This window comes from Buceros rhinoceros, unplaced genomic scaffold, assembly GCF_000710305.1.
Source record: "Buceros rhinoceros silvestris isolate BGI_N320 unplaced genomic scaffold, ASM71030v1 scaffold17456, whole genome shotgun sequence".
In the NCBI taxonomy this organism is placed as follows: Eukaryota; Metazoa; Chordata; class Aves; order Bucerotiformes; family Bucerotidae; genus Buceros; species Buceros rhinoceros.
Genome location: NW_010418279.1, coordinates 6,859 through 33,276, shown reverse-complemented (window position 1 = coordinate 33,276; position 26,418 = coordinate 6,859). Strand labels below are relative to the sequence as shown.

The following is a 26,418-nucleotide window of genomic DNA, read 5'->3' as shown; positions in this document are numbered from 1 at the left end:
CTTTCCCTGCTTTCAACAGCTCTTCTCTTCCCTGGAGAATTCCCACACCAACGATGGTTACACAAATCACAAGTGAAAAGGATATAAAAGAACACACGCCAGCTGAGCTAGGATGCAGAAACTCAGCCATGGTATTTGCAGTTGCAGGCAGGTGCAGTAAAGTGCATTCTGCTTGCGACTGACAGGAGAGCAACAGAGAAGCTAAGGGTGGAGTGAACACAGCGCTGTCAGTTAGCACTTCAGTTAAGGCCAGGTGCTGCCAGACTGACCATCTTCCCTCTAAGTCTGATCAACAGCTTCCTTGTAAAACTCCTGCATCTCTGCACCCCAGGAGAAAGGTCTGTGAGCAAATCTGCTTGCTGGAGATGTAGAGAATATAACAGAGCGAGCCCTTTTACAGCTATGGATTAGTTCAATTTGTAGGACTTAAGGGATGCTTCAGCCTCATCAGGATGGTGCTTGATGTGACAGCTCTTTCAAAACTTAAAACCTCTGCATAGTTAATCTGTAGGTTAAACACACTCCTTATTTTATCAGAATTTTCAGATCTTGGAGAATGAACCTGAGTTCCTTCTCACTTCTCTAACTTAGTTATAGGGATGTAGATCATGGAAAAGTGGGATGGGTGTCATGGAAAAGTGTGGAATTAGCTTCTAAGTATTTCATATGATTATCAAACACTGGAAACAGAGGAACATACAGGGAAGAGAAATGCAGATCATCTCTGCTTGTTAGCCAATGCAATTTCCAGAACAACTCTTAGTCAGCAGGCAAGTCAGCCTGCCTGTCCTGTGCCCCATGCCAACTTTTTTATTGGCAAACACAAAATTGCGATGAATTACCTTTAGTAGGAGGCAAACATCATGCTATTATTTGCCTAAAGTTGAGGCTTGAAGAAGTGCAGCTTCTGAAGAAGGGCCAGTTGCTGCCAACTGATAACAATTTCCATTACAGACAAGAATTTCCTTGATATACATGGCTACAGGCTCAAGCACATCTAATACACTTCTACATCTAATACACTCTACAACTACTTGAAAGGAAGTTGTGGAGAGGTGGGGTCGGTCTCTTCTCCCATGTTAAGAACAATAGGACAAGAAGGAATGGCCTCAAGTTACGCCAGGGGAAATTTAGCTTAGATATCGGGAAAAATTTCTTTACAGAGAGGATTGTGAAGCATTGGAACAGGCTGCCCAGGGAGGTGGTGGAGTCCCCATCCCTGGACGGGTTTAAAAGCCATGGATGTGATGCTGACGGATATGGTCTAGGGACCATATATATCCAGGTTACCCTGGCAGTGCAGGGTAACTGGTTGGGCTTGATGATCTTAAAGGTCTCTTCCAACCAGATGATTCTATGATTCCAAAGACTTCAGTGTCTAGGAAAGCTTTGTTACCTAGAGGAGAATATCATCTGGCACATCACCAGGTCAGGAGTACTGCTAAAGGGACTTGCTAAAGGGACTGCTAAAGTAAACTGCTAGCTCTAGCTAAAAAAAGAAAAAATCCTGATCATTGGAACTTATTCCATACCTTCAATATGGTCATTCACTTGGCAGCTCAGCAGCCATTCCCCAGGACTCCTTGGTATCATGACAGCATCAACAAATGTGGCTGGGAAGAGGTTGATGGTGTCGACTCGATGGCGCCTTTCTGTTAAGGTCTGTCCGTGAAAGTAGGCTGAATGGATATCAGCTTCATTACCCATGCCAAAAAGATGCCATTTTACCGTATCTTCCACACACATTGTGAGGTTTGGAAGGTATCCATACATGTACCCGTTGATGGCTAAAAGAAACGTTACTTATTACTTCACAGACCTTGCGATCTTTTCTTCAAAAGCAGGTGTCGTACAACCATAGTTCTATTCTTCAAAATAGAAAGAAGCTCAAAACAAAACTCCACACTTTTGAAAGTGAGCCAGTATCAAGACACATGCTTCATCTGCACAACCACCTGCATGACCAGCAGTTCCTGCCATGATTCTGGAATCCATGTGAGAGCCAAAGGTATCTTCTTTGTTGACACCAGTAGCAAAAACTGTTTTTCTAAACTGTGATAGTATAGTACAGAGTTCAGGACTAAAAAACAGAAGAAAGTAACACAACTCTGTTTAGAGCGCCTGGAAAATTACATTGGCAAAGATGTTTTCAGCCCTTGAGAATTTTATATCACAACTCCAAAGGTTTCATTGCACAGGAGTTGCCATTGCTTTTTAATTTTTTGTTTAATTTAAAGGATCTTTCTTAATTCTCCAAGAAAAAGCCCCGCTTAAAAAAAAAAGTAATCTGTAATTCATCTCTAAAAGAGACAACACATAAAAAAATTACTTCATCATATCAATGACAAGCAAAATTAATATAATGTTCTCTCACAGTGCATTTTATTGCTTTCCTGGAAGTCCTCGTCATCTTTGTCAACTTTGGAAGGCTCTGAACAGTATGTCCTGATATTATCCTCTAGATACCAACTGAGATTTTCATCCATCACAGAAAACATAAGGATAAATTCAGCATCAAAGTGCTTATCACCGCCCTTATCCATTGTACCTGAAAAAGAAAATGGTATATTCAAAGTCTTGGGCAACTGACATTATCTTTTCATCAGCTTTATAGGTAGTATCAGTAGGTCACTGTTTAGTTTATATTTTGCCACTTTTCTTGAGTGCGAGTGCATACATAAACTTTACAGACATGCTCAGAAAACAAAAATAGGTTTTGATATATACTATAAAATAAATTTACTAAGAATAAATATTGCATGTGGTAAGATTACAGTAAATCTGTTTCTCATATCACTATTTACACATCCTTCTGCATTACTAGCATTAACACATCTCACTCAAGGATTTGTGGACCAAGTATTCTAAGAATTATATTTGCTGTCACACACAAAATCAAACTAATTCCTACACTATTCAAAGGCAGCTACTATTTCAAAATTAACTATAATAATCTCCTCTTCCAGTACATTATTTCAATATTCATCAATAACCGTTATCGATCACCTTGCATATGTATTTATTTATTTGTTATTTACCTTTCCTACAAATTATTAAAGGCCCAACAAGCCCTGAGGCAACATCTTTTGGAGCATCTATGTGGGAGTGGTAAACCCTGGTCAAGCAGTCTGTGTCTCCTTCAGCTGGACCATGATCTTCTGTCACATCCCATGTGAAGGTGTACTGCCCTCCAGGCTCCACAGCATCATCCCTCTTTTGCAAATCTTTGGTGTTGTCAGGATAAAAAGCACCTGAAGAATACCACGCAGCCACCATTAACACAACACTTTCACAATATGGTGTCAGGATAGCACCCGCCATGCTTTGAAGGTAACTACATGTTGCAGTAACACGGACTGAAGTTCTGAATACAGGTTAAAAAAAACCCCAAAAGCTTTAAAACCAGGTGAGTAGATATTTTTCTTCTCTTTAGGCATCTCTTCATTTGCCTTTGAATTCTACTGGAGTGTTTCGATAAATGGCACATTAAATTTAGTCCTTAGTTTATTACGAGGACATTATGTACTTCTGCTAAAAACATAACAGTTCAAGTATCTGTAAAACATTTGTTCTAAAATATTGCATATGTCCTCAAGCAATATAAGTGTTTCTGGAATGAGAGCAACAGAAAAAAAAACTAAACTTTGTTCTGAAAAGTGCAAGTACTGCCACATAACACACTACTCTGCTCCCACAGGATGCGTCTATGTCAAGACACATACTAGTTGTAATGAAAAACTTCACAAAATACTAGAAGTCAGGCTGATACTTCATAAATTCTTCTAACGAAAAAATCTTTAAAGACTGCTTTTGAGACGTCATCACATTCTCAGCAATTCACACTCTGTTTTTAAGACTGACAAACACAGCCTTCGACAGCCACACTCTGGTGCTGTCTGGTGCAGAAAACACCCCTTGCCTGACTGGGGCAAGACCAGCTATTGCAAGGGAAATCATCACTAACGCAAATAGCACCCCTCACAAATAGCCCAATACATTGTAAAGCATGTCAGACTTTTATCTCATTAGTTTATTAACAAGCAGTAGCTGTTTCCTCAGTTTAAGAAATTCTTGAGTATCTTATATATCAATACACACAAATTTAGTGGTAAGAATTTGGAACTGTAAGTTCTTACTGTTAACAGTATCTTCTTCATAACAGCATCAATTTTTCCTTTAGATATCCTCAATACCTACATTTTTTATATACCCTTATTTCAGGTGAAACATAAATATTCTTCTTTCAGGTGAAATGGTGATCTAAAATTTCCTTTTTATGAAGACATCCACTTACGGCTTTGTATTTTGCTCTTGGAAAAATTATCGGACTTCTTAGCTCCTATTTTAAATTGGTTGTGTCCTCGTTTAAATCTTTATTTACTTGATCAGTCTTGACTTTGATGAGAGAATATCACTTACACTCAGAGGAACGATTAACATCTGACAAATTCTGGCACAGAACGACTCAAGCTTACCTTCATTTTCCTTTGTGTATCTTACACCATGTGGATGCAGTGTGTAGTTTCTGGAAGCAAAGTTTTTCAGGTGAACAGTAATGGAATCTCCAACTTCTCCCTTAATGATAGGGCCTAAAAAACCCAGCCAGGAAGGTTTGTCAACTTCCACATCGTATAAATGATTGGTGTACTGAGTGTAGACAGCCTTCTTGTAAGTGCTGCCTATCCTATCCGGTCCTCTTTTGAGAAAGACTCCAGCCTGCCTGCAAAGAAGATACACAAACACACCCGTAGTGGCAGACACTCGTCTTATATTTGAATGGTGCTGATCAATAGTGTCTCAGATAAAGACCAGGCCTCCAAGGAGCTGTGCACAGCTCTGTCTGGTTTTAGGTGCAAATATGTCTCTACCATGAGGAGTTTGGCACCCATATAGAGATTAAATATTATGCACCAACCTTAATTGTCTCCTGCCTATTTTGTAGGCTGAAGATAAGGGTGTTTGATACCATTTTGGGCCAATTTGAGACCATGTGGACAAGGCAAATAATAGTTCTTGTTGCTGGAAACCTCTGCACTTGCATGCTTAAATTGCTGTATCATTTTCCACAGCCTGTTAAAAATCGTAATTTCCATCATCTCGCTATTATGGTGACTGCATAGCCCTTGCTCCACTGCAAGGAGAGGCAGTAGAGGCAGAAGACTTTTCAGCTGCAAAATACATTTAAGATGTCTGGCCATGAGCAAAACTACAAGGTGCTGCTAACGTTCAGTGTGCGCATGGGGTGGGGCAGGCATGCAGAGTGCTGAACCCAGTGAGACCAAGCCCTCAGCTTGCTCACCAGTCACACATAAAGAATCATCACAGCTTCAGAGCTTGATACAGATTTACCCTAATAAAGTTCCATTTTTACAGATTCAACCCAATTTCACCTGAAAAAAACAAACGGTTTACAAGAGAGCATGGAGTTAGTGATGACCTCCTCAATCACTAAGTGCCTTAACTATGGGACCATTGCTCCTCTCAATTAATGAAACACATTTTAAAAATGAGAGCTTGGTTAGCAAGAAAACAGCCTAAACCATGACCTGAAATGACACCGATGGGGATGGTATTTCCTACATGAGGTATCAATACCACGTAGCTATCGTGGATATGCTGCCCAAGCACCACCAGTCGCAGGCCAGGGGTCACCATGTGTTCCCATCAACTGGGAACGACTTTGGAGCCAACCTTTTCCTGTGCTGAGGATCAGGTACCTTTCATTTCATTAAATATTTTAAGCTCCAAGAAGAATTATCTTTGTGAAAAAAATGCTCATATTTGCTAACCACAATGGTGAGAGAAACTGGCAGCACTGGCTGTTAAAACCAGTAGTGCTACTGTAGGCTGATGCCATGAGCCCAAACTCGAGATAAACAGCAAATCCTCCTGCACATTCCCCTGACCACTTCAGGAGGACTAGCTGTGGAAGTAAACCTACCGCAGGAGGAGGCAGTTCCGGGAGACAGGGCAACACTGCCTGAGGTTCAGCGGCCTCCTGATTTCTCGTCTTAGACGGTAAGAAAGCCAGCCAGCTCGGATTCATATTCCCAGCAGGCCACTCCATGAAGCAAGCTAATACTGCCCCAAAATGCAAAGTATTTCCCACAAGACTGAGCATTGTTTGGGCATGTGGGAAGGACTGTTTGTACCTTGGCAAGTTCAGATCTGAAGTGTAATTAAAATGCCAGTTCAGAGCTACATGAAACTTGGAGAGCATAAACTTAGTTGCAAACGCTCAGTCACCAGAAGTCTGAGCGCATGAAGCTTTTTAGCCACAAATTAAATCAAACAAGTACGTTATGGCTCGTCTTGGATTGTTTAAATAGCTACCATTTAATTGTAGAGTATTCCTTCTAGCAGGTACGTCGCACTCTTCCCTGCCTCTATAAACACCAACCTCTGGACGAGCCCAGCCTCACAACTGAACGGTTCAGGAGGAGAAGAATCGGAGAAGCTAAACATGAACAGCATGATAAAAGGGACCAGCTTCATTGCAAGCTTACAACCACTGAAAAACCGGAATTTAGCATGCTGCAGGGTGTCAGAGAGCAGAGAAGAACAGCGAAAGTGCAGTGAACAGCGGTGGCTTGCTGTATTACAACACTGCTCTGCAATTTTCAGACAAGATGCCCTGCTTCCACCACTCACCAGAATTACTAGCCTCCTGAATCACTGGCAGCATCTTACATGTCAGCTGGTTACTGAGTTAAAAAAAGTTGACTGCTTCCTTTCATGCCTGATGAAGTGGCAGATTATGGCTGAGAGAGTGTTTGCTCTCCCTAGACAAAACAAGCCACAGGAAATCTTCTAATCCTTCATCTACAGGCTAAATAAGAACTGTATGTCCAAGATTTTTTTAATTTCTCATTTCTCTCTTCATTGTTTTTATTTTAGTATAGTTCTATTTCATTTTAAAGGCATTGAAAGAAACAAAAGGAAGAGACATTTCTTCTCTATCAAATATTTATCTGATGCCTTTTATATCTGAGTTTTCTTTATCGATTATTCTTTTCTTCAGGGTGCTCCCCTCCTCCTCACCGTACCTTCCCTCATCCAACCTGCTGCTCTCTGCACAGGACCCTCCTTGTCTCGTAACACGCACCCCAGCTCCTCCACTGGCAGGACCCAGCTGTGCTGCTGCTGCACCAGTGAAAATGACCACTGCCAACAACGACTACCTAAAAAGGAAACCTGTGCCCAATAGGAAAGTTCTAATTTTGTCAAACTTCTGCATTTAAAAACATACCAGTGAAAGTCTTCTCTTCAGCACTGGCACACTAGCCATTCAAAATTAAACATCATTAGACATTCAGGGTCTTTTTCTAGACTCTCATGAGCAAACATTTTACTGCAACGAATTCACAAAAAACCTACGTGTTCCAATGCTTTCAATTAGCAGAATACTGGAAGGCAATACTCAAGCAAGCCAGGAAAAAAATCAAAATTCCCTTACATGTCTGACAGGAAAACTACTGACCGGTGTGATTCATTTCACTGCTTTCACCGGGTTTTCAGTCTGGCCCCACTGGCTAAAGCAGACAATGCTGTAAAATCAAGTTCATCCAGTGTAAACTGCTCTACTTACTCCTCTTCAGCAAAGGGCTGTCCAGATACAATATTGGTATTGCCAGGTGCGTAGTTCCACACCGTCTCTGTAATGCCGATGTAGTACTCCCTGTTCACTGCCCTAGCTTGGCCACAGCAGGAAACCAGCAAGCAGCTTAGGAAGAGCAGCTTCATTTTGCATTCGCAAACCTCGTGGAGAACCTGAAATAAAGACACAGGACAGGCACATGCAATTCTCCTTTATAGTTCTTGTCTCTCCCACCTCCCACTCTCCTCACCTCCCCCCTCCCCACTCCTGTTTGCTTTGGTGAACACAATAAAACGTTGCACAATATCTCTGTGTGTCAAAAGTAAACAAAAGATTCTGGTAACCTTGTCAGTTCAGATAATCTTCAAAGAAATTTTTTCAGTTTCTGCCAACCTCCTATCACACAAATTACCATTCAAACTGTTATCAGATTGTAAATCTTGTAGCTGAATTGAAAGTACTGTAGATTTAAGTGGATTTACAGACTGGAGATTAATTATATTCTTCACTATCACTCTTTCTATAACTTGCAAACAACTGAGAAGGTAATTTCTGTCACATGTGGCACAAGAACACAACTTTTTAGGTGCACTGTAAAAAGCTTAAGCTGACACCATTTTCCCCGGTATACCTGCTCCAGCGCTGACAGACCGCGTGCAAGGCAGGCCCTGTCCTGCAGACCTCCTGCTGCCTGTTTCCCTTGCTGGTTCTGGTCTACAGAGGGCTGCTTCTTCCCCTCTGCACAGCAATCACTAAACTGGTGTGACACAAAGAGGTAAGGGAGAACTGAGGTCACTGGTATCGGAGCAGAACTTACACACTGATGTGTCCGTGGATAAACTCTGCTAACCCACCATAGTTCCCTTGGAACTGTAATTTTAGCACAAAGTGTGGTATATGTATCTAGAGATGAAAAGCACTGGCTGGAGGACGGGAATGTTTGCATCTGACTTCCAGGCAGTTTCAGTATTGCCCAAATGGAAGAATGAGGCATGGAAATTCCACAAAATGAGCTCCCCATGTTATCTTCCTCCTCATCTGTCACCAGACAGGATAAGCCACATTCTTCAATGATTAAAAGCATAATGATGTATAAAGCTCCAGATAATCTTAACTGTTACTATTATTCAAATGTACTACCCAGTGCAGGAGGCTATACTTTTGATTTATTCAAGTTCTGCAAACATTTTGCATCCATCAGTCTCACTGAAAAACGAGAACAGAATTGCACCTTAAACACAGGATGTTTAAAAAGCACCTAACTAAAGTTTGCGATTTTTTTTTCAAGCACACATCCATTACATCATGGTTGCGTCTGAAGCTTTAGACATACAAAGCTACCTGCAAACTGTAAAGACTTCTAATAAAAACCCACGTATCTTCAGTCACTTGGGAATACTTAAAAAAAATCTCTTCTGCATTCTGAGCACTGACACAGTCACACCCATGATTTTCACTGTATGGCAACTTAAAAATATCTGTAATAACCACAATCCTCTTTGAAGCTGTTTTCTTAATAGTCAGAAAAATTATGATTGTTTTGGACAGAAGACTAAGATTCAGAACATAAGTAAAGTACGACAGGTTTCCTTTAATGACACACAAATCCAAACCTTAGACACCAGAACTGTGGTATACAGATAAATTACCGATTTTTATCACTATTCATATAAAAAAAATTCAGGCACTATTAGAACACTGAAGTTCATAATCTCACCTTTTGGAACCTTCTACACATCTGCATTAAGTGGAGGATTCTGCTTCTGTCAAATGACTGTGGCCAAACCCAAGTTTTCGAAATCTGACCACATCTATGATGAAATTCTGGAGTTTACCTGGTTGGCACCACATGTTCAAAATTATTTCTGTAGGGATTTTTTCTTCCTTTGCCATTGAGGAAGGTCAGTGGTTCACTGAAAAGATCAGCAGTTCACTGAAAAGATCAGCTTGTACGGGTTGCATACGTCCCACCGGTAAACTAACTGAGGTAAAATTGAGAAAACTTTCATGTTCTTTTGTACTACTTAACTTCAAAGTCATGCTTTAATACACATTAGAGTTGTTCACGTATATATGGGCTATTTAGGTTTTCTGTGCAAATTTCCACTGGACTGAGGAAGAGGAAAAAACCCCACAAGCAGTATCCTTGAAATCTCCACATTTATTTGACGGTAAAACCATATGCATTCCTTGCCTTAACTCCTCCAAATTACTCTTTCTTGAGAAGAGCCAAAGAACTGCACATTGCTTTTATTTAAAGGTAGAACAAAAACTTCTGACAGGCAAGATTTTTCCATTAACACTTTTAATCACACCTCACCCAAACTTTTAAGATATTCGTGTGCCAGAGCACCTCCTATTAAGGAACTCAAAAAACGGATAGACATGACCAAGCTTCCCAAGCCTGTAGTATAATCTTCAGAGGGTGTTTGAAGAGCAGGAACTGCTCTCCTCTGGTAGACAGGGCCTAAAAAGACTGAGCACCTAATTTATTTGCTTAGGTTGTGAGTCTGCAGTTTGGTGTTGTGAATATCGCCCTCATTTCTCATACTGACGATGCTGAAATGCTATGACTATTCTGAAACTCCTCAAAATTGCAGTGAAAATATAAAGCTGATCTTTCACTTCAAAATTTTTCCTTAAGGAAAAAAAAAAAAAGAAATATTATGACCAAAAAGTCTCAACAAGAGCTCCACAACGTCACAGTTCCCTAATCTGAATGTGTTTATAGTTGCTGCCCACGCTGCTGTTCTGACACCCTGCAAACCTTTTTAGGTAAACACCCTTCAAAGTTCTGGGGAGCTTCGTCTGTCCTCTACCACCGTTCTTTCTCAATGTGGAAAAAACCCTCCATCCAACATGTGAAGCATTACCAATCAGGAAGTCAGTGAGACATGCTGTTACCTACAAGAGGAATAATATGCCCCAAAATGCAAAGATGGATGGAGCTCCACAGTATTTTACTACAAATCTCTGCCCGCAATTACTTGTGGTCAAAACCGAGTCTCTACAGCTATTCCCACTTGCAGCATTTAAATGAATGACGTTTCTCTTCCAGACACAGCATCACAATATTCCAGCAAAACGCATCAACTGTGAGGAACTGCCCATTTCAAAGCTGAGCCATCAAGTCATAGCTGAGTCTGGCTACGGTGATGGAGATGCCAATATCTGGATTATGGACAAATAGGGTTGCAGAATCAATACGTCCAACAAGAACTAAATTACAGATCTCTTTTGATTTAAGCCACTAAAATAGGAGATACCAGCCCATGGCAGAGCAGATAGGTAAATTACAAGATGCAATCACAACAAAAAGGATGCATTAAAAGACAACCAAGCCTTGCCAGTGGGTAGGTACAGCCACTAATACTACTACTACCTAAAAAGCTGTCAAAACAGGTACTGTTCACTGTACCTCCTGTCTGCCTCCTGACCTGACTTTCTATGATCAGAGACAGAACTTACTGAAAAGTGGAAGGGACACACACAGGAGCAAGAAAAAGGGTTAAGAGTTTCCAGGTGTAACTTTCAGGTATTTCATTGCTCTCACCCAGTATAGCAAAACCTTTCTCAATAGACCCTGTTTGCCTAAAGATAAGCCTGGATTTTCCCCATGGCTGAGCTGGGGCCTGAACAGAATACCCTGTGTGTTTGCTTTCCTCAGCGAAATGGCACCATTCACTTTAAGAATACTTAGCAGTTCTCAGGGTTTTCTGCTTTGAATGACTATCCATACATTATTTTTCATCCCAATAACCAAAATCTTTTTTCAAATATTTCTATTGTTTTCAAGTTAAACAGCTTTCTGGTTTGCAGGCACAAAATCAGCAAAATTCTCCAAGATGTGTGGCAGGAATATGGGTTGATTGTTAAGTTTTCTTACACTGGAGGGTAAACAAAAAAAGTCACTGCCAGGGACAACAGGTTAAAAAAAACCTGGAAAAATGTAAATATCAAACAGTTAAAATAACTCCATTCACAATAGAGAGGCTTAAGAGACAAAGGGTTCCACTCGCAGCACCCATGGTAGATGATGGAGAAGCCATTTTTCTTTTTTTCTGGGGGTGGGGGAGAAGCAGTGAAGACTTCCTTGCCCTCTTCAGAGAACGCCGGCCTGCAAATAAAAAAAGAATGAAATAGTTGCTCTCTCTTTTCCAACTCAGGTTAACATGGAAGTTGTTCAACTGTTCAACATCCACATCCAATAAAAATCCAAGACTCACTGAGAGCTCCGGAGGTGACTCTGCTCCGTGTCCAGGGACACATTGATAGTATGGCTTTTGGCTTCTCGAGAAGCTAGGCTGGGTCCCAAGCTGATGAGGCTCTTTCACTGGCAAGTGGAATGTTTTGAAAGAAAATCGCCTCAGGCCTTGACCTTCTTGTAGGTGGCTGTTACAGTAAATTCCTACTTGCTGGAGGGTACTTCCTCACCTGCTTGCTTGAGGCCCTCCCTGGCACCTGCGGTTCCCCTCCCCTGGCTGACCAGCACCGGGCAGGAGACTTCAGGCTGCAGAGGCACTGCCATCCTGCCTGCTTTGCCCTGCCAACACTTCCCACTTCCACGACAGAATTAACGGTACAGCTGGGGGCATGCATGCCTGCTTTTGGGGGTTGTGCTTTTCCTAATTAAAAATCTTTCTCAAATGTGCTTCATCATTGAGATTACTGGCTATCTAAAAACCCTGAGGGCTCCTTGATCCCAGTGCACATGACAGGGAGGGATAAGCATGTCTAATTTCATCATATCTCCAAAGCTGGAGAAACCGAACGCCACACTAAACTTCACCACTGCACACTAGCAAGCAGGTTAGCAGCACCAGTCACTTGAGCTCTGGGTTTCCAATTAATGCTTCTGCCCAAAGCAGAGCCCTATCAGTTATTGTTTCAATAATCTAAAGAAAACATAGTAAAAACTGATGTCTAGATGCTACCTATTACCCCTTGCATATTCTCCTGTTTGCTGTGAAACCCATACATTGAGTAGAATGACTTTAAAATGGAATGCTAGAAGAGAGGTGCTCAGAAACCTCTACTGACATAGGAGTGATGGACTCAGCATCAGTGCTGAATTCCCAGCCAGATTCTTCTCAGTCCTAGCCTTAAAGGTCAGAGTGAGCAGCCAACAATCCCCATAAACCATGAGGAATTAGTGGATGAATCAAACGCAATAGATTTACTATCAGTACATATCCTCTGGTAATAAAGATTCAGTAGCACAGAGAAAGCATAAACCAAAAGGGTACATCCTCAACTGACAGAAATTGCTGAAGCTACACTGACTTGGAGATGCTGAAGAAATTACCTTGGATATTTTGTTACCTGGACAAAAACAGAATAGGTCCCACAGAGTGTCCGTTTCAACTCCGCAGCCACTTTGAGAAAACAGATGACCAACTGCAGTCCACTAAGAGCTATCAGAATAGAGAGTAAAATGATGTTCCACTCCACTATGTTAGCAGGTTCGGTACACCGAGACCAAGCAGGGTAATCTGTGAGGTACCTATTAGAGAAACAGCAATGTGAAGTAAATCAATGTGGTAGGTGCAATTCAGTCTGAATACACATAATTTTACCTATAAAATATGGAAAAATCATATTCGTTTTTATACACCTCAAATTTAGGAGCCAGAATCTAGTCTTTCATTACACCAGCCGAGCTCCTGCATAGGTTTGTCAAACTCAGCTGAGTGAAAAGACTTATTCTCCTCAAACACATCTGCTCCTTTAGTTGCCCAGTTAGACACCCAAGTGTTAGAAAGACACTGCTGGTATTTCATATGCCAGAAGCCAAATTTAAAATGGGAATCTTCCTTTTATTGATTAAATTTCAGCTTTAGGTTAAGCCTAGCTGACATCAGTACTGTGCAGAGAGCAGGAACACCCAACGCCATGGCGCTAACCAGTGTGTACAGCCTAAATGGCAGAGCTGAGCTAAGTGTCACCGCGTGCGCTGTCCGGTTGTTCTAGAGCCATGCTTTGCATCTTTGAGGATCATAACATGTGCAACTGATGCGTGCCCTTTTAACTGTGAGACCTGCTGTAGCCTGGAGGTTAATTGCAAGAACCTTTGTTCAAGTCACTCGCTCAGTGTCAGTTGCTTTTATTTCTAAATTCATAACTGAAAGGCTTTCAGACAAATCTGGAGTGTGTTGTTGAGCATCTGGCCCTTTACACAGGACTCCAACTCTCATTTTAATGTTTCCAAATGGGATGGTAATGCTGGTGATACCTAGGTGAGATTGCAGAATGCACTTTAATGTTTTAAAAAAACGCCTGAATTAAGTCAGAGAAGGCCATAGTGTAGGAACTACTCTCCTTGGATGCTGAAGGAACTTGTTTGTGATCCTCTGACAAATTTAATTCTCGCTGTATTCAAATGCAGCTGGAAGAGCTTGGCATTATATGACTTGAAATATTCAAGTCTTATAAAACTCTGACCTTTTAAAGGGAGAATGTCAAATCTTGCAAAATCAGCTTCAGGTTATAGATTTGAATCAAACCTTTCATGTGCCTAGGAGGCTGAGACACGGACACCACTTTGTCTGCCTCGCTTAGAGCAATTTTATGAGATACAGCAGCTTACGCAAAAGCCACCAGTGATCAAACCACAGACTTCACTGAGCTTTAGGAGTTAAAGAGAAACCTGCTGAGTTATTAAATATAAAAATGCCATCTATCATCTTTGAACCAAAAACTTGAGGAATTAGAATCTTCTGAGAAAGTATCCATCTGCACTTGCTCTAATCTTCCATACTTTACTACATGTGATTGTGACCACCACCAGAAAAGGGACAGTTAGCTAGATGGACCTCCAGATCTGATCAGTACAGAGATTCTTACATTTAGTTTTTCCTTACAAGAAGCCAAACATGCTTCTTTGAGGTGCTCATTCAAGAGGCTGAAAAACCCCACTCACCAATATAGGTCTTGTGTCAAGAGACTGTGCCATTTCGTGTAAAACTGAGAAACTTATCTATTATTTTGATGAACAGTTTCTTCCTTCCAGAAGGATTACACTGATGTTTCTTACCCTCCAGCAGTATCTTTGAAGATATAATCCCATCCATCTGATGAATTGCAGAAGGGGCCTTGGATCAACCCCAAGGTAAAAATGATGCAGCTGTACCCAGAGAAAGCAACTCCAAGCAGGGCTAGCACAATTGAAATAAAACTCTGAAGTAAAGAGAGAAAAATATTACTCTGTGCGGACAGTGTCCACGGCAAACACAGTCATGCAGCCTGCCTAGCTACCTCCTCGTCGAATTTCACATTTGATCGTCCCAATCTTAAAAATTCAGAAAGAAAAATACCAGATAAAGAATAGTAAACAAACACATACAAAATAAATATTAAGACAAAGTTTAAGACAGTTACACAACTCTCAGTTAAATATTGTTTGGGGATTTTTTTTTTTAAACTTGCATTTTGCAATAGTGTTTCCCAAATTGCTAGAGGAACATAGCCTCACATTAAGCATGTTTGCATCCCAGTGAGCATATATTGAGCTGTTGCTCCAAAAACTTCCAAATAAACAAGCAAGGGGATGAAGCTATTTAGTTGGGGCACTTCATTGAAACTCTCAGACCTTCTATATTCTCATTTTATTTTACAAAGAATTTCACGGGGGTTTTTGTTTTCATCTTCTTCCATTCTGCTTAAGCATCAGAAGGAAGCAGCTACACTTTCTGTGACCTCTCGTTTTCTGCACAAGGAAGTGGAAACAGCAGTGGAGAGAGCAGAAGGATGTGCTGAGAACCCAGGAGCTGGAAGGCAGGCAGAACAAATGCCACAGAGATGCACAAAAGTAAAATGCAGACTCACCCTGTAGGTTTTGTTACAGCTCTCGCTCTGGCAGCACCGATAGAACACGCTACACTCCAGTGTTATCAGAATTACTGCCAACAGAAGGATCTATAAGGGGACATGACAAGGTCAGTGAAATGGCTGCAGACATTAAGCCAAAGTCTCCTTCACCTGTGGAAGGCAGGGATTGCATCTCTTATGCTCTGTTGAGATTTTATTGCTGTAGGAAAGCACAGTTACTCCAGGTGCACTTAGAACTGGGCTGTTTTTAATCGGGCTGTCACTGTGCTTGATTCTCGTAGTTGAAGTACAAGAGTACAGCAAAATGTTACTAGCATGGACACAGCCATACCAGTGAAGCTGAATAAAACCAAGGTCACAAGGGAAAATGAAAAAAAGGATGTTTTATTGATAGAACCACATCAGTTCAACAGCTTCTTGCTGACACCCTTCCTTACCAACTCAGTTTCCTTTAAATTCACCTGGACTTTCATTCATTTTCTCTGTCAAGTATCTATACTGACTATACTAATCTAGACTACTGGATTATTTAAACCTGATACTAGAATAATTTCAATAAATAAGATTTGGACTCCAGAATCACAAACTGCCACCCAGAGAGGCACTGGTTTAAAAGGGGAAATATGAAAAGGGACTTTCTTGAATCACCGCACTATCCTCTCACATGCTGCTGCCCTGTTCGTAACAGGATAACATAGAAGTTTCTAATACATTGGTAATAATCCTAAGGCAAAAAATGCTTCAAAATATGAATGTTGCTGTTGCAGTTAACTTGCTTTTCTGTTCAAATGCTCTATCTGATAGTTTTTTCCTCCACTATAAAAGATCGGGTTTTTCTTCTGCTTTAGGAAGAATACACAATTTCTACAGAACGTCCCGTGTTTTAATAACTCTCCCAGTTCAACATCTTCATAAAAACATCCTACTTATGCAGACAAGACCTTTTAAAGTACTGATTGTGTGCACGCACTTTTATGACATAACTGCTTTCTGTCCCTGAGGCTGCACCTCTTCGTGAACAGAGCGAACAGTATGAGCAGTGGGCAGCTCTGTGTTATTACTGCTGTTGGGCATATCACGCATATGATGCGGAAAATCCTACTATGCCAACTGAGGTGAGATAACAGGGGCACTTGATGCACTGTGAACTGTACCCAGCTCTCTAAGTACTGGACTGCATACAGCTCTTAAAAACACCTGAACAGTTATGAGAAGCTTTTTTAGTTTTTGTTTCATTTTGTTTTGGTAAAAGAGTTCCAATTCCACCTCCACGGAGGATTGAATCAGCATAGTGCCTGCCTCCATAAAACAAGCATAAATTACACATAAACAAAAAGCCAGCAGGAAAAAAAAAAGAAATCAACCCTGCAAAATCATTTACTTGAAATTAAACAGTATACATAGCATGTCATTCAGTATGTTCCCTTTTTTCAGTTTAATCAAGTTTTTCTGCCTGCAGTGTTTTTGCTAAAGTAATCTATATTCTGTTTAAAAGTACAATTACATCACTGCCCAGTAACCCAATATTGTTTGCAGCAGAACGCAATTAATTAAAAACCCACAGCACCAACACTTACCATCACACCTGAGAAACAGATCCCTTCAAAATACCACACGTAGTTGGGAAGCTGGTAACTGGCAGCATGTGAAGCTTTCCCATTAGGGAAGTATAAAAGGATGTTGACAACAATACTCCAAAGGGCAAGAGGTATCAGCAGACAACTCAAACAGCTTCCACATGTCTCTAAAGCCATCTCTAAAGAACTTCAGAAGATTTTCTCTCTTCAGCTAACAAAAGATTACAAGGTTTTAAATACGAAAAGCATTTGACCTCCTCAGCTGAGCTCTGATTCCAGAGAGAGAGAAGTGCCTAACTGCAGAACGACGGATGAAGATCGCTGTCTAAACTCATTGTCCTTTCTAAGCATGTGTCTTTAAGTAGTAGTTTCCCTTCTAAAAGATCGTTCTTTGTGATCTTCCAAATGAAATATGTCTAGAAGTCAGACTCAGGAAGGAACTTCAAAAATCTCATTTCCTAGTGACTGCTTGGAAATGCACTCCTCCCGAGGACCCACCATGCAGCCGCTTTGTGACCTAAGGCAGTTTGCTCAGCTTACTGCAGCTCCAGTTTTCGTCTGCTTTACCTGGCAAAGGGGGCTGTCAAATGATCAGAACATCCCGTCTCTGTACAGAAGGCCACACATTGCCTCACACCACAGAGGTATTCATATAGCAGAGCTTGGCAGATACAGCCCTAAGCGTGAACCAGTGCTCACTGCTAACTAGGGGCAGCCTCACAAAGGCACCAAGCTGAGTCCTGGCCACCTTGCAGAGAGTTCAGAAGCCCAAATAACACTGGTTAGAAACTGCCAGGCAGACTTATTGTCACACTTTAGTTAATTACTCTTTTCTGCAGCATTATTGCAGCTCAACTCTTTTACGAATTAAATGCTGTGTCTCCAGTTGTTTTATTCCGTGCTTACAGCTGAGTATGCGTAACTACAGACTGGACTGAAGTACACGTGACTTCTTGTGAAGGACAAAAGGTCTGGCTGGTTTTTGAAATGCCTGCTGTTTTGCACTGTGCAAAGCCAAAGCCAGACAGTTTCCCCATTCTCATGTGTCATCATTCCCTAAGCAACTAAACATCTATCCCAGTACCACCCAGCCAGGGCTGTCCAAATGCTCTCAGCACAACCCAAGCCTTCTTGCTATGCCCCTGTGAGTCATCAGAAAAGTAACTCAAGAATGAGCTTAGTGTTTAATCAATAGGAAAGTTGCAGTCAGAGAACAAAAAATAATGGGGCTCTATCTAAAGGCAAGAAAGCTGCTTTTAGAAGCAATGATGTCATGGCATATTTTCCTTCTGTTTCTTTATGAGCTGTTTTAGGCTCTGCACGCATGAGGCTTCTCTCATGATCTCATAAAAGCTGTTTGGGTTGCTTGTTGTAACTAATTCCTTCCTATTGCTTTGAGATTGCCCAAGGAAATGGGCATGGCTGTAGTCATGCAATTACACCATTCTTCTACCCGTTCTCTGCTGGGACTCTCCTGTTTCCCTCCCCCCATCTTCTTCTAAGAGGTTTCATTTTGAAGTCTTCAGTAATATGAGGATCTTCCCATATTTCCTGTATTAGACCCTCATCACTACAGGCACTTTTCTCAGGCCTCCCTCTAATTGAAATTAGTGGCAAACCTCCCTTTGCAGGCTCACAGCCATGGACAGAAACTGTATCATCAACACTGTGCCCTACAGATCAGAGAAAACAGCTGAATTAAAAGCAGGCACATAACATCCCCAGGATTGTTTTTTTATCACAAAATGCAGAGATTGTGTAATAGGACAATTCTTTTTTCTAAAAGCAGAGGCCAAAGTTAATAGCGAGCAGCTTAGTTTATAATCAAATTTTCTGCTACTTCCCATAGTAATTTGTTCTGATTAGAAAAGACTTACTTGGAAAATGACACCTGAAACAGCAGTCTGCACTGTGACTTATTTTGTATTTAAAATGAGCTCTGCAAATACCAGCTCAAGCTGTGTTTTTCTGCTGGCATACTATACTGCTAGAACAGGAAGCAACCCTTCTATACTAAGTATTAAGCAAACCTGACAGCCAGTTTCTCAAATAGTTTACCAAGTGTTGCAAGAAGTGCTTTCCTGTTGCTGTCAATATCCATGTGCGGATGCCAAGCCCATTACCGAAAAGCCAGGTTTACTCTGGATGAGCAGCGTCTCTGAAATCAATACAACCTAAACCAGCCGCTTCTCCACCATGTAACTGGTAACACTCCCAGAACACTGGTTTATGCACCAGGCAACAAAGGAATTCAACTTGCCGTTTTTAAATGACAACACAAACAGTGAGTAGTAATGCTGTGTATTAGTGCTACATGGATCTGAGCTAAAGTTTTAATCCTAAACTCTAGCCTAATCATTCTGTCCATTGGAATTTCTAAAATTGTTTCACTTCTTTAATTAGTTGTCTGTACCAGAAAGACAAGTAAGAATTACGTAAGCATAAAGGCAAAAATCTGTAAGTTGTGTGGGAATTACACCCTATTCCATTGAGACCCTCTTTTCTTCCTCTTCTCACTCCTCACTTAATTTAAACTTGCAGATCCCTTTCCAGCTGTGCTTCTTCCCATACAAAGATGCTGTACTGCACAGCCTCAAGAAATTCTGTGTGTAAACACACGGGCATGTGCATACGCCCCTTCCTCCCACGGCAGGGCAAGACAGGGATAAACACAACAAGCAGAAATGGTATTAAAGACTGCCCTCAACTACGTTTGTATTTACGTACGAATAAATGGTATTGCAGGAAGCAGATATCCGGTGATGCTAAACACAAACTCTTCCCACCTGTGAGTTCTTTTGCTGTTGTGGATGAGCGTGTGCAATTTTGTCTTCACAGCTAATTTCTTTTTTTCAGGTAGGTACTTGTACTAGGTAGACTTGGCTGCGAGGATGGCTTGAGAGACACCTCAAGTCACTGCTACCTTCAGAAGACCACTCTTCTAGTTACAAAGAGTAATCAATAGCACCAAGTACACACTGCCATCCATGGGAAATTCTTTTTCTCCCATAAACAGAAACTAACTTGTCTGTTTTCAAAGATGACACTAACTGCTAGATTCCAATACTGAGCAGTAAATCAGCCTCGTTTCTTTCAAATATACGGCATGCCACATTTGGTTTTCCACCTGGAAAACGCCATTGCCTGTAACATACTGACCTTACCAGCAATGCTGTTGGCAGTGTATCATTCAGGCTTACTTCACCTTGTGATAAAACATTCACTGTAATGCGCTACAAGCTACACTGCAGAGGTCCTTGTGCAGGATGTTAGAATACTGCCTCCAGGCTGCATACTGGTGAAGCGCGCAGATTACACTGCAGATTAATCTATTGCTGCTGACCTCAATTTGCACTCTATTTTCTGAGCACTGCTACACCTGGGTGACTGCTGAGTGAGGTAAAACACGGGACCCAGAACAACGTTTTGTTTTGTCTGAAGACTCTGACTGAGCAATCAGGAGGTAAGTCCCCCTTGGGAGAGCAGCAGAGGGGACACAGCTGTGGCTCATCTGCTTGGGAACCTCCGAAGGGCCAGCAGCAACGAACTACTGCCCAGACCCTGGAGCACCAGGGCTCCACGTTCGCAGCTGTACCTGTCACAGAGCTGTCATTGAACCATCATAGCCTTGTTGGTGCACAAGTGCCTGGCTCAGCTAAGTGATCTAAACCAAACAGCGAAGCAGCTCGCACTCTGACAGAGACTGCTGGAGAGGAAAAGTAGGTTTTAACCTGACTGCTTTAAAAAGTTCTTGTTGTTTTAAAAGTTGTTTTTAAAAGTTTCAAAGTTTTTCGTGTTCTCATGCCATCACTGTCTACTCCAAGATCAGGAAAGCAGTGTTCAGCATGGGCAGGGAAAAGAATCACTGACACCCGCTGGGTATTTCTAATACCATTCTTTTTCGTGAAATACAAGAGAAGTTCATAAAAGTCCTGAAAAAGTGAAGTGCATGTATCTGCCTCAATCATCCACATTTTACTGATGCTTTGTTTTAGCTCCAGCTCAGTATTCATTTATATCCAGGCCAGACTAGAATGTGTTCATTCCAGAGTGAAAATGCAACTTTATTGGGAAAGCAGCATAAAGTACAGAGATGTTGTGTCAGCAGAAAGGAGGGAAAAAAAAAAAACCCACGCATGTGTTCAGGTGTTGGAGAATTTGCCTATACTAAGATTAAATGAATCAAAGAAATTCAGGATATATTTTGCCTTTAGATACAGGCAGGTTAGTGGAAAACCTGCATATGACTCCAACAACACAGGCTGACCCCAAGTCAGTTAAATAGATGGCAAGAGCATGGTTTGACAACAAATAATGTGCATTTTAGTGTGCATGGAATATAAAATAAATAAAACAAACCACAGAATACTCAATACACCACACGTGCACCGACATCAACACATTGTCAGGCTTCTAGCAAACGTATGTCTGTAGAGGGAACAAAAAGAAACAAACACATATTAAGGGGCAGAATGCTAATACTGTATCCAACTATAAGAGCTAAAATTAACCTGACCACATTTAGACAACCACAGCATGGCTCTTTCATACTGCAGATAGAGCACGGCAGACAAGAATGGAGACAGTAATAGCTTTGAAAGAACCCCAACATTCAACTATGCCAATTAAACACACGAAACACATTCTTAGCCATAGTGTGTGTGTGATATAAATCATATTGGGTTCATATCTTAAGCCACTGCAATTCCAACACTACCACTACGATACTGATCTTAACAATATGCTCAAACTTTTTAACATGATTCTAAAGAAATTTGGAAGAAATTCTCCTTCCTCACTTCAGAAAAAACCCTTCAGATCTGTCTGCAGGTTTTGTTATGTGCAATTTAATCCCTTATCTTACTTTCACTAAGCAAGGCCATGATGCTGCAGTTTTTGTTACATAATGCATATTCTCAGTAGTCTATCAGCTGCTGTGAGCAAAATACAAGTCTAAAGCAATATAGTTAGAACAAAGAGCTTACCACAAAGCTGCACCACACTGTGCCACAGCAGTTTAGGCTATGGCAAAGGTCACCACCACAAGGAAATTTATATTCTCGTTATATTGCCTCTAGTGTTGACCACACATGCCACAGGTGGGAAAAAAGCCTTTCAGCTCCTGTGCAGACCAACTTCACTGTGGCAGCTGAGGAATCAGCTGAAAGCATGTGGTCAAATACTATGCGAAAATGCTGAAGACAACAGGGCTATAAAAAGGTTGTACACTGAATTGTTGCTAAAAACCAGCTGCTGAGAAAGACTCCACAGTAGCAGCAGTAACAATAGAGTTTCACGTTCGTCTGAGAAGTGTGGTTATGAGCACAAATGGCTTACCTCCTCATGACTGCAGCACAGCCCACACAGACCTCCAAGAACGCCATTGATTATCTGTATGAAGCACAGAATGAACTCTATTCCTCCCAAAACAAGGAGGATGGAAAAGAGTGTGACGTTCCACTGCACAATGTTTTGAGGTTCTTGACATTCAGACCACTTGTGATACTCAAACAAGTACCTGTACACAACAATTAAAAGCATGTTAACACTGTGAGAGAGTGGGATGCTTACCATAGTACGTCTGGCCTGTAACTGCACTGAGGATAACCACTCTAAGTGGGAATCGCAAATGCAACAGTTTATTCCATGCAAAGTTTGCTCTATTTAAGAACATGTTGAACTATCAACCACACATTTTTGTCAAGTCTTTAAAAAAAAAAAAATCTAAGCTATAAAGGCAGAATCTTCTACAACTAATGCCAGACACAAGCTAAAGAAAGCTGAAAGCAATTTCTCCAAACAACCACAACGATTTTCAGGACTGGGTCTTTATTCTAAAGACAGTGATTACTGATCTGAGGCAAATGGGTCACTTCCTCTGTTGTGCTCCTGTCTTTGGGCCCTCAAATGCCTACTCTGGAAGGGCAAAATAGAACAAATTCAGAGGGGTACTGCAGTATTACAGCTGTTACTCCTCAGCCACATCTTCAGAACATCAGCACTGATGAGCCTTCAGCAAGGACTCAGCTCAGCTCTGCTATATTCAGTCATAGTCATTGTTGCAGAGGGAGGGTTGAGGAATGCCCCTTCTTGGGAGAGATGCATCCGAAATGCAGAATTCAAACTCTCTGCTGCAGAGGAGCTTTATACAGCTTCTTAGTACTCAAAACTGTCTCTAGTCTGGCATTTGGAATAAACCATTACTAGACATGACCTCAAGGCTGCCAACCATATAGATGCTGTAAAAGCATGCCATGCTCCAAACCAAATCTTCTTCCAGCCAACAGGATTTGTGGGGATTAATGAGGAACAGCATACAACTTGGCTACATAGCCCTGGTTTGCTGGAGAACCTTAATTAGGGATAATTAAGAGCTTCTGGCCCTCCCTGCCCTGCAATTCTTATAAACCTTTTCTTGTTTCATTTACAGAGATTCTATGCCAGTTTACACTGACACAAAGCAACACAAAGCAAGCCTCACAAACCAGATTCTCACAAAAATGATGGCACAAATGTCCTAACAACCACTATTCATAGTTTGTGAATCTCTCAAAGTCCTAAAACTTCACACTTTATGTTAGAGATGTTCATGGACATGAACAGAAAAGGGTATATAGATATTATTACCTATATATATGTGTTCAGATCCCTTTTTGTAAGTCAGAGGATTTATATCACTTTGGTTTCAAACTACAGCAGCATAAGTAACTGATGCCATCTGTTTAGTTCTTAGTGAATGGATCTTGGAATATGGTTACTGGATATTGCTGAAAAGTACTGGAATAAAGCCCACGTGCACATGGGGAAAGATGTAACATCCTCGTGAATAGGAAACTTACCCTCCAGAGGATTCAGTGAAAGGATAGATCCAGCTTCTTTCTAGGTGAGTAAAACAGTACGGTCCATAAGACAAGCCCAGTGCTGACACAATGACACAGTATCCAGAACCAAGGATCCCAACAAAGGCTGCCAGAACCGAGGACAACATCTGCACAGCAAACACAGGCATGAACTTTCAATATCACCATCACCTTGTCTTTGGGGTTACCTGGTGCAGGAGCATAAAGGCTCACTTACCGCACAGCTCTTCCCACAGTCCTCATGGCCAAAGCACCCACAGCAGCCATCACTGTGAAGCCCAATGAACACTGCAGCTGGAATGAATACCTAGGTATGGAGCAAACGAACCACACTGTTCTGTTTCGTTGCACAGACAGGGCAGATAAAACGCAGTCCGTACATTGCATTCATTTACACCGGCAGGGGGTATACAGGCCTGTATACATTATTCAGTTTTACTCCTATTAACGTAGTATACATCTTGCTACTGGTGTCAGCGGCACCAGCACCAGGATAGGTATCTTTCTATTTCTGCTTTGTGTATACACAGCACTTAACTGCAAAAAAGGGCCTGTTGATAAAGAGCCTGCTGTGATATTGCTGCAATTTAAAGTACTTCAGCTTTTAAAGTTTTTGTTCACATTGAAGGCTGTATCCTGCAAATAAAATGCTTTGCAAAGAATTGTGTTGATTTTCTGCAAAAAGAGGGCTACAAGATAAGTCTCTCATAATTATTTGTTTAAAGAACCAACTACCACCAACATATTAGTTACTGAAGAGTAGTCATCACTGTCTGCATGACAAACCAGCCTGACGAGAGCAGAAAGCCTAGGAATGTTTTGCCCAACTCAGGCAAACATCTCATTACAGACATCTAGCTCCTTCTCCGTTTTCACAACCAGTTTCCAGTGGCAGAAATGCAAAGTAACAGCGCAGAAGCTACCTGTAAGAAACATGAATCATCTACACACCAGAGCTTTTAGCATAAAATGAAGAAGGAGCAGAGTTGGTTAAAGAGAGAATCCTCCCCACCAGCACTAACAGGACTTAATAATAGTTTGCACTTATAAAGACTCTACACCCAGGGGTATCTTGGAAAACCACAAAGAGCGAGAAAAGCATTATCCACAAACTGCACACATTTACTTGACAAGACTCTAAAATAAAAACTATCTGGTTGAACAGTCACATACTTGTCAGCCCTTACTCAAACCTACTGCTGAGCCCCAATGCTGCAGGTCCAGAAGAGGTTGTACAGGTGTGTTCCAGGAGCAGTTTCATTGATTTCACTTGTATTATTCTGTGTGTAAAGCCCAGTCTTTGCAAATCCCAGTCTAGGTTCCAATGAACTGTAACACAGCTGTAAGATCAAGGGCCTTATAGTTTTCATCCTGTGGTTTGCAGACACCTTGAGATCTGTAGCCTATTTCTAAGATGACTTTAAAAGGCAAATTAAAAAGGAAGCCTGGAGTTAGGGAACTTAAATATGCTACAGTGTGGTCCACAAAACTGAAAAGGTAGAAAATAATAGCTTCAGATTAACAATGTCCTCCAATGAACACACTTAATTCTTCATCCTCTGTTGTTACGTGAATGCAAAGCTTTGATAACTGCCACTCGACTCCTCTGAATAAAGAGCTAAGGCAGAGAAATAACTGTCAACATCTCAGATAACAGAAATCAAGGGATTGTAACTAAATGCTAGTTATCTAGGGACACATAAAAGGAAAACAGTTCAATAATATTACAAAAATGCAAGATTTAACCCTTTACACAAGGGTTACACAAAGTGTGACCTGCTAAAAGCCTTGGTTCCAGTTTTGCATTTGGATTCTGCTACCCAGACCCTATGATTTTCTCACCATTAAAGTGACATCATGTTGCAGATAAGATAGTAACTACTAGTAGTAACTAATAATACCTATGGAGTAATACAGTTAATTTCTTTTGATACAAATCCAGAGATTGCTGCTGACGACATATTTGATCAATACATTAATGTCACTGGTAAAGACAGTAATACTAAGTAGCTCCAGAATAAACTTGACAGAGACCACTAGCTCGTTACTTACCAAAAAGCCTCCACCTATAATGCCATGAAGGCACTCCACGTATTTGCTGAGATGATGTTCTGAAGCAAATCTTGTTTCGCCATTGGGAAAATAAAGTAAAATGTTGGCCACGATGCTGAGCAAGGCCAAGATGAGCAACTTATAACCAATACAGCCAGCACACCTTCCAAAACACATGTCCTCAGCTTTACAAATCCTTCTTTCACTAGTCCAATCCAACCTATCTCATACCTGTCCACACCTAAAAGAAGATCAGCCTTTATTCTCACTTCCTTAAATACTCAGGGTTACCTGGCTACATGGATGACGTTTACATCTCTTCCCAACTACCATTCCCAACTGCAGAGTGAGGGAGCAGGGACAACAGAACGCCACCACCCTTTTTAAATGCAGTAATTGTTGACAAACCAAATGCAATCAAGGAAATACTGAATACTAGGTAACTTCACTCTAATATATGATGCTTGGAATGACCATCAGTGAACATGAGTAGACATAAACCACA

At 41.2% G+C, this 26,418-nt stretch overlaps 3 protein-coding genes across 3 annotated transcripts in view; all 3 read right to left on the bottom strand.

Moving 5' to 3' along the window:
* LOC104495513 (ceruloplasmin-like) overlaps positions 1-7,743 on the bottom strand; it is a gene marked incomplete at its 3' end in the record, with an annotated part of 10,913 nt that extends 3,170 nt beyond the window's left edge. The window contains exons 1-5 of the mRNA XM_010138489.1: positions 7,589-7,743; positions 4,476-4,720; positions 3,039-3,251; positions 2,375-2,548; positions 1,533-1,787 (exon numbers count right to left, since the gene is read on the bottom strand). Coding sequence (XP_010136791.1) covers positions 1,533-1,787; positions 2,375-2,548; positions 3,039-3,251; positions 4,476-4,720; positions 7,589-7,743 — 1,042 coding nt within the window. The remainder of the gene's footprint in view (positions 1-1,532; positions 1,788-2,374; positions 2,549-3,038; positions 3,252-4,475; positions 4,721-7,588) is intronic.
* A 2,966-nt stretch (positions 7,744-10,709) lies between these two features.
* Positions 10,710-17,178, bottom strand: TM4SF18 (transmembrane 4 L six family member 18). Its single transcript, XM_010138488.1, has 6 exons — positions 17,002-17,178; positions 15,422-15,511; positions 14,631-14,773; positions 12,903-13,100; positions 11,581-11,714; positions 10,710-10,768 (listed from the first exon to the last, which is right to left on the bottom strand). Exons 1-6 carry the CDS (start codon positions 17,176-17,178, stop codon positions 10,710-10,712), a joined length of 801 nt encoding a protein of 266 aa, XP_010136790.1.
* Positions 17,179-21,414: 4,236 nt separating this feature from the next.
* Positions 21,415-26,149, bottom strand: TM4SF1 (transmembrane 4 L six family member 1). The gene is made up of 5 exons (XM_010138487.1): positions 25,914-26,149; positions 24,079-24,168; positions 23,841-23,989; positions 22,339-22,519; positions 21,415-21,429 (listed from the first exon to the last, which is right to left on the bottom strand). The coding sequence occupies exons 1-5, from the start codon at positions 26,088-26,090 to the stop codon at positions 21,415-21,417; spliced, it is 612 nt and encodes a 203-aa protein (XP_010136789.1). The 5' UTR covers positions 26,091-26,149.
* Positions 26,150-26,418: the final 269 nt, after the last annotated feature.

Excerpts from the sequence above, each read along its gene's own strand:
- TM4SF1 (XM_010138487.1), bottom strand. The coding sequence starts at position 26,090 with ATGTGTTTTGGAAGGTGTGCTGGCTGTATTGGTTATAAGTTGCTCATC. Across the intron at positions 24,169-25,913 it reads TTATAGGTGGAGGCTTTTTG|GTATTCATTCCAGCTGCAGT; the intron begins GTAAGTAACGAG and ends CTCCATACCTAG. Across the intron at positions 22,520-23,840 it reads TTCACTGAATCCTCTGGAGG|GTACTTGTTTGAGTATCACA; the intron begins GTAAGTTTCCTA and ends TGTTGTGTACAG.
- TM4SF18 (XM_010138488.1), bottom strand. The coding sequence starts at position 17,178 with ATGGCTTTAGAGACATGTGGAAGCTGTTTGAGTTGTCTGCTGATACCT. Across the intron at positions 15,512-17,001 it reads TCTGTTTCTCAGGTGTGATG|ATCCTTCTGTTGGCAGTAAT; the intron begins GTAAGTGTTGGT and ends GTCCCCTTATAG. Across the intron at positions 14,774-15,421 it reads GCTGTAACAAAACCTACAGG|AGTTTTATTTCAATTGTGCT; the intron begins GTGAGTCTGCAT and ends TCTTTACTTCAG.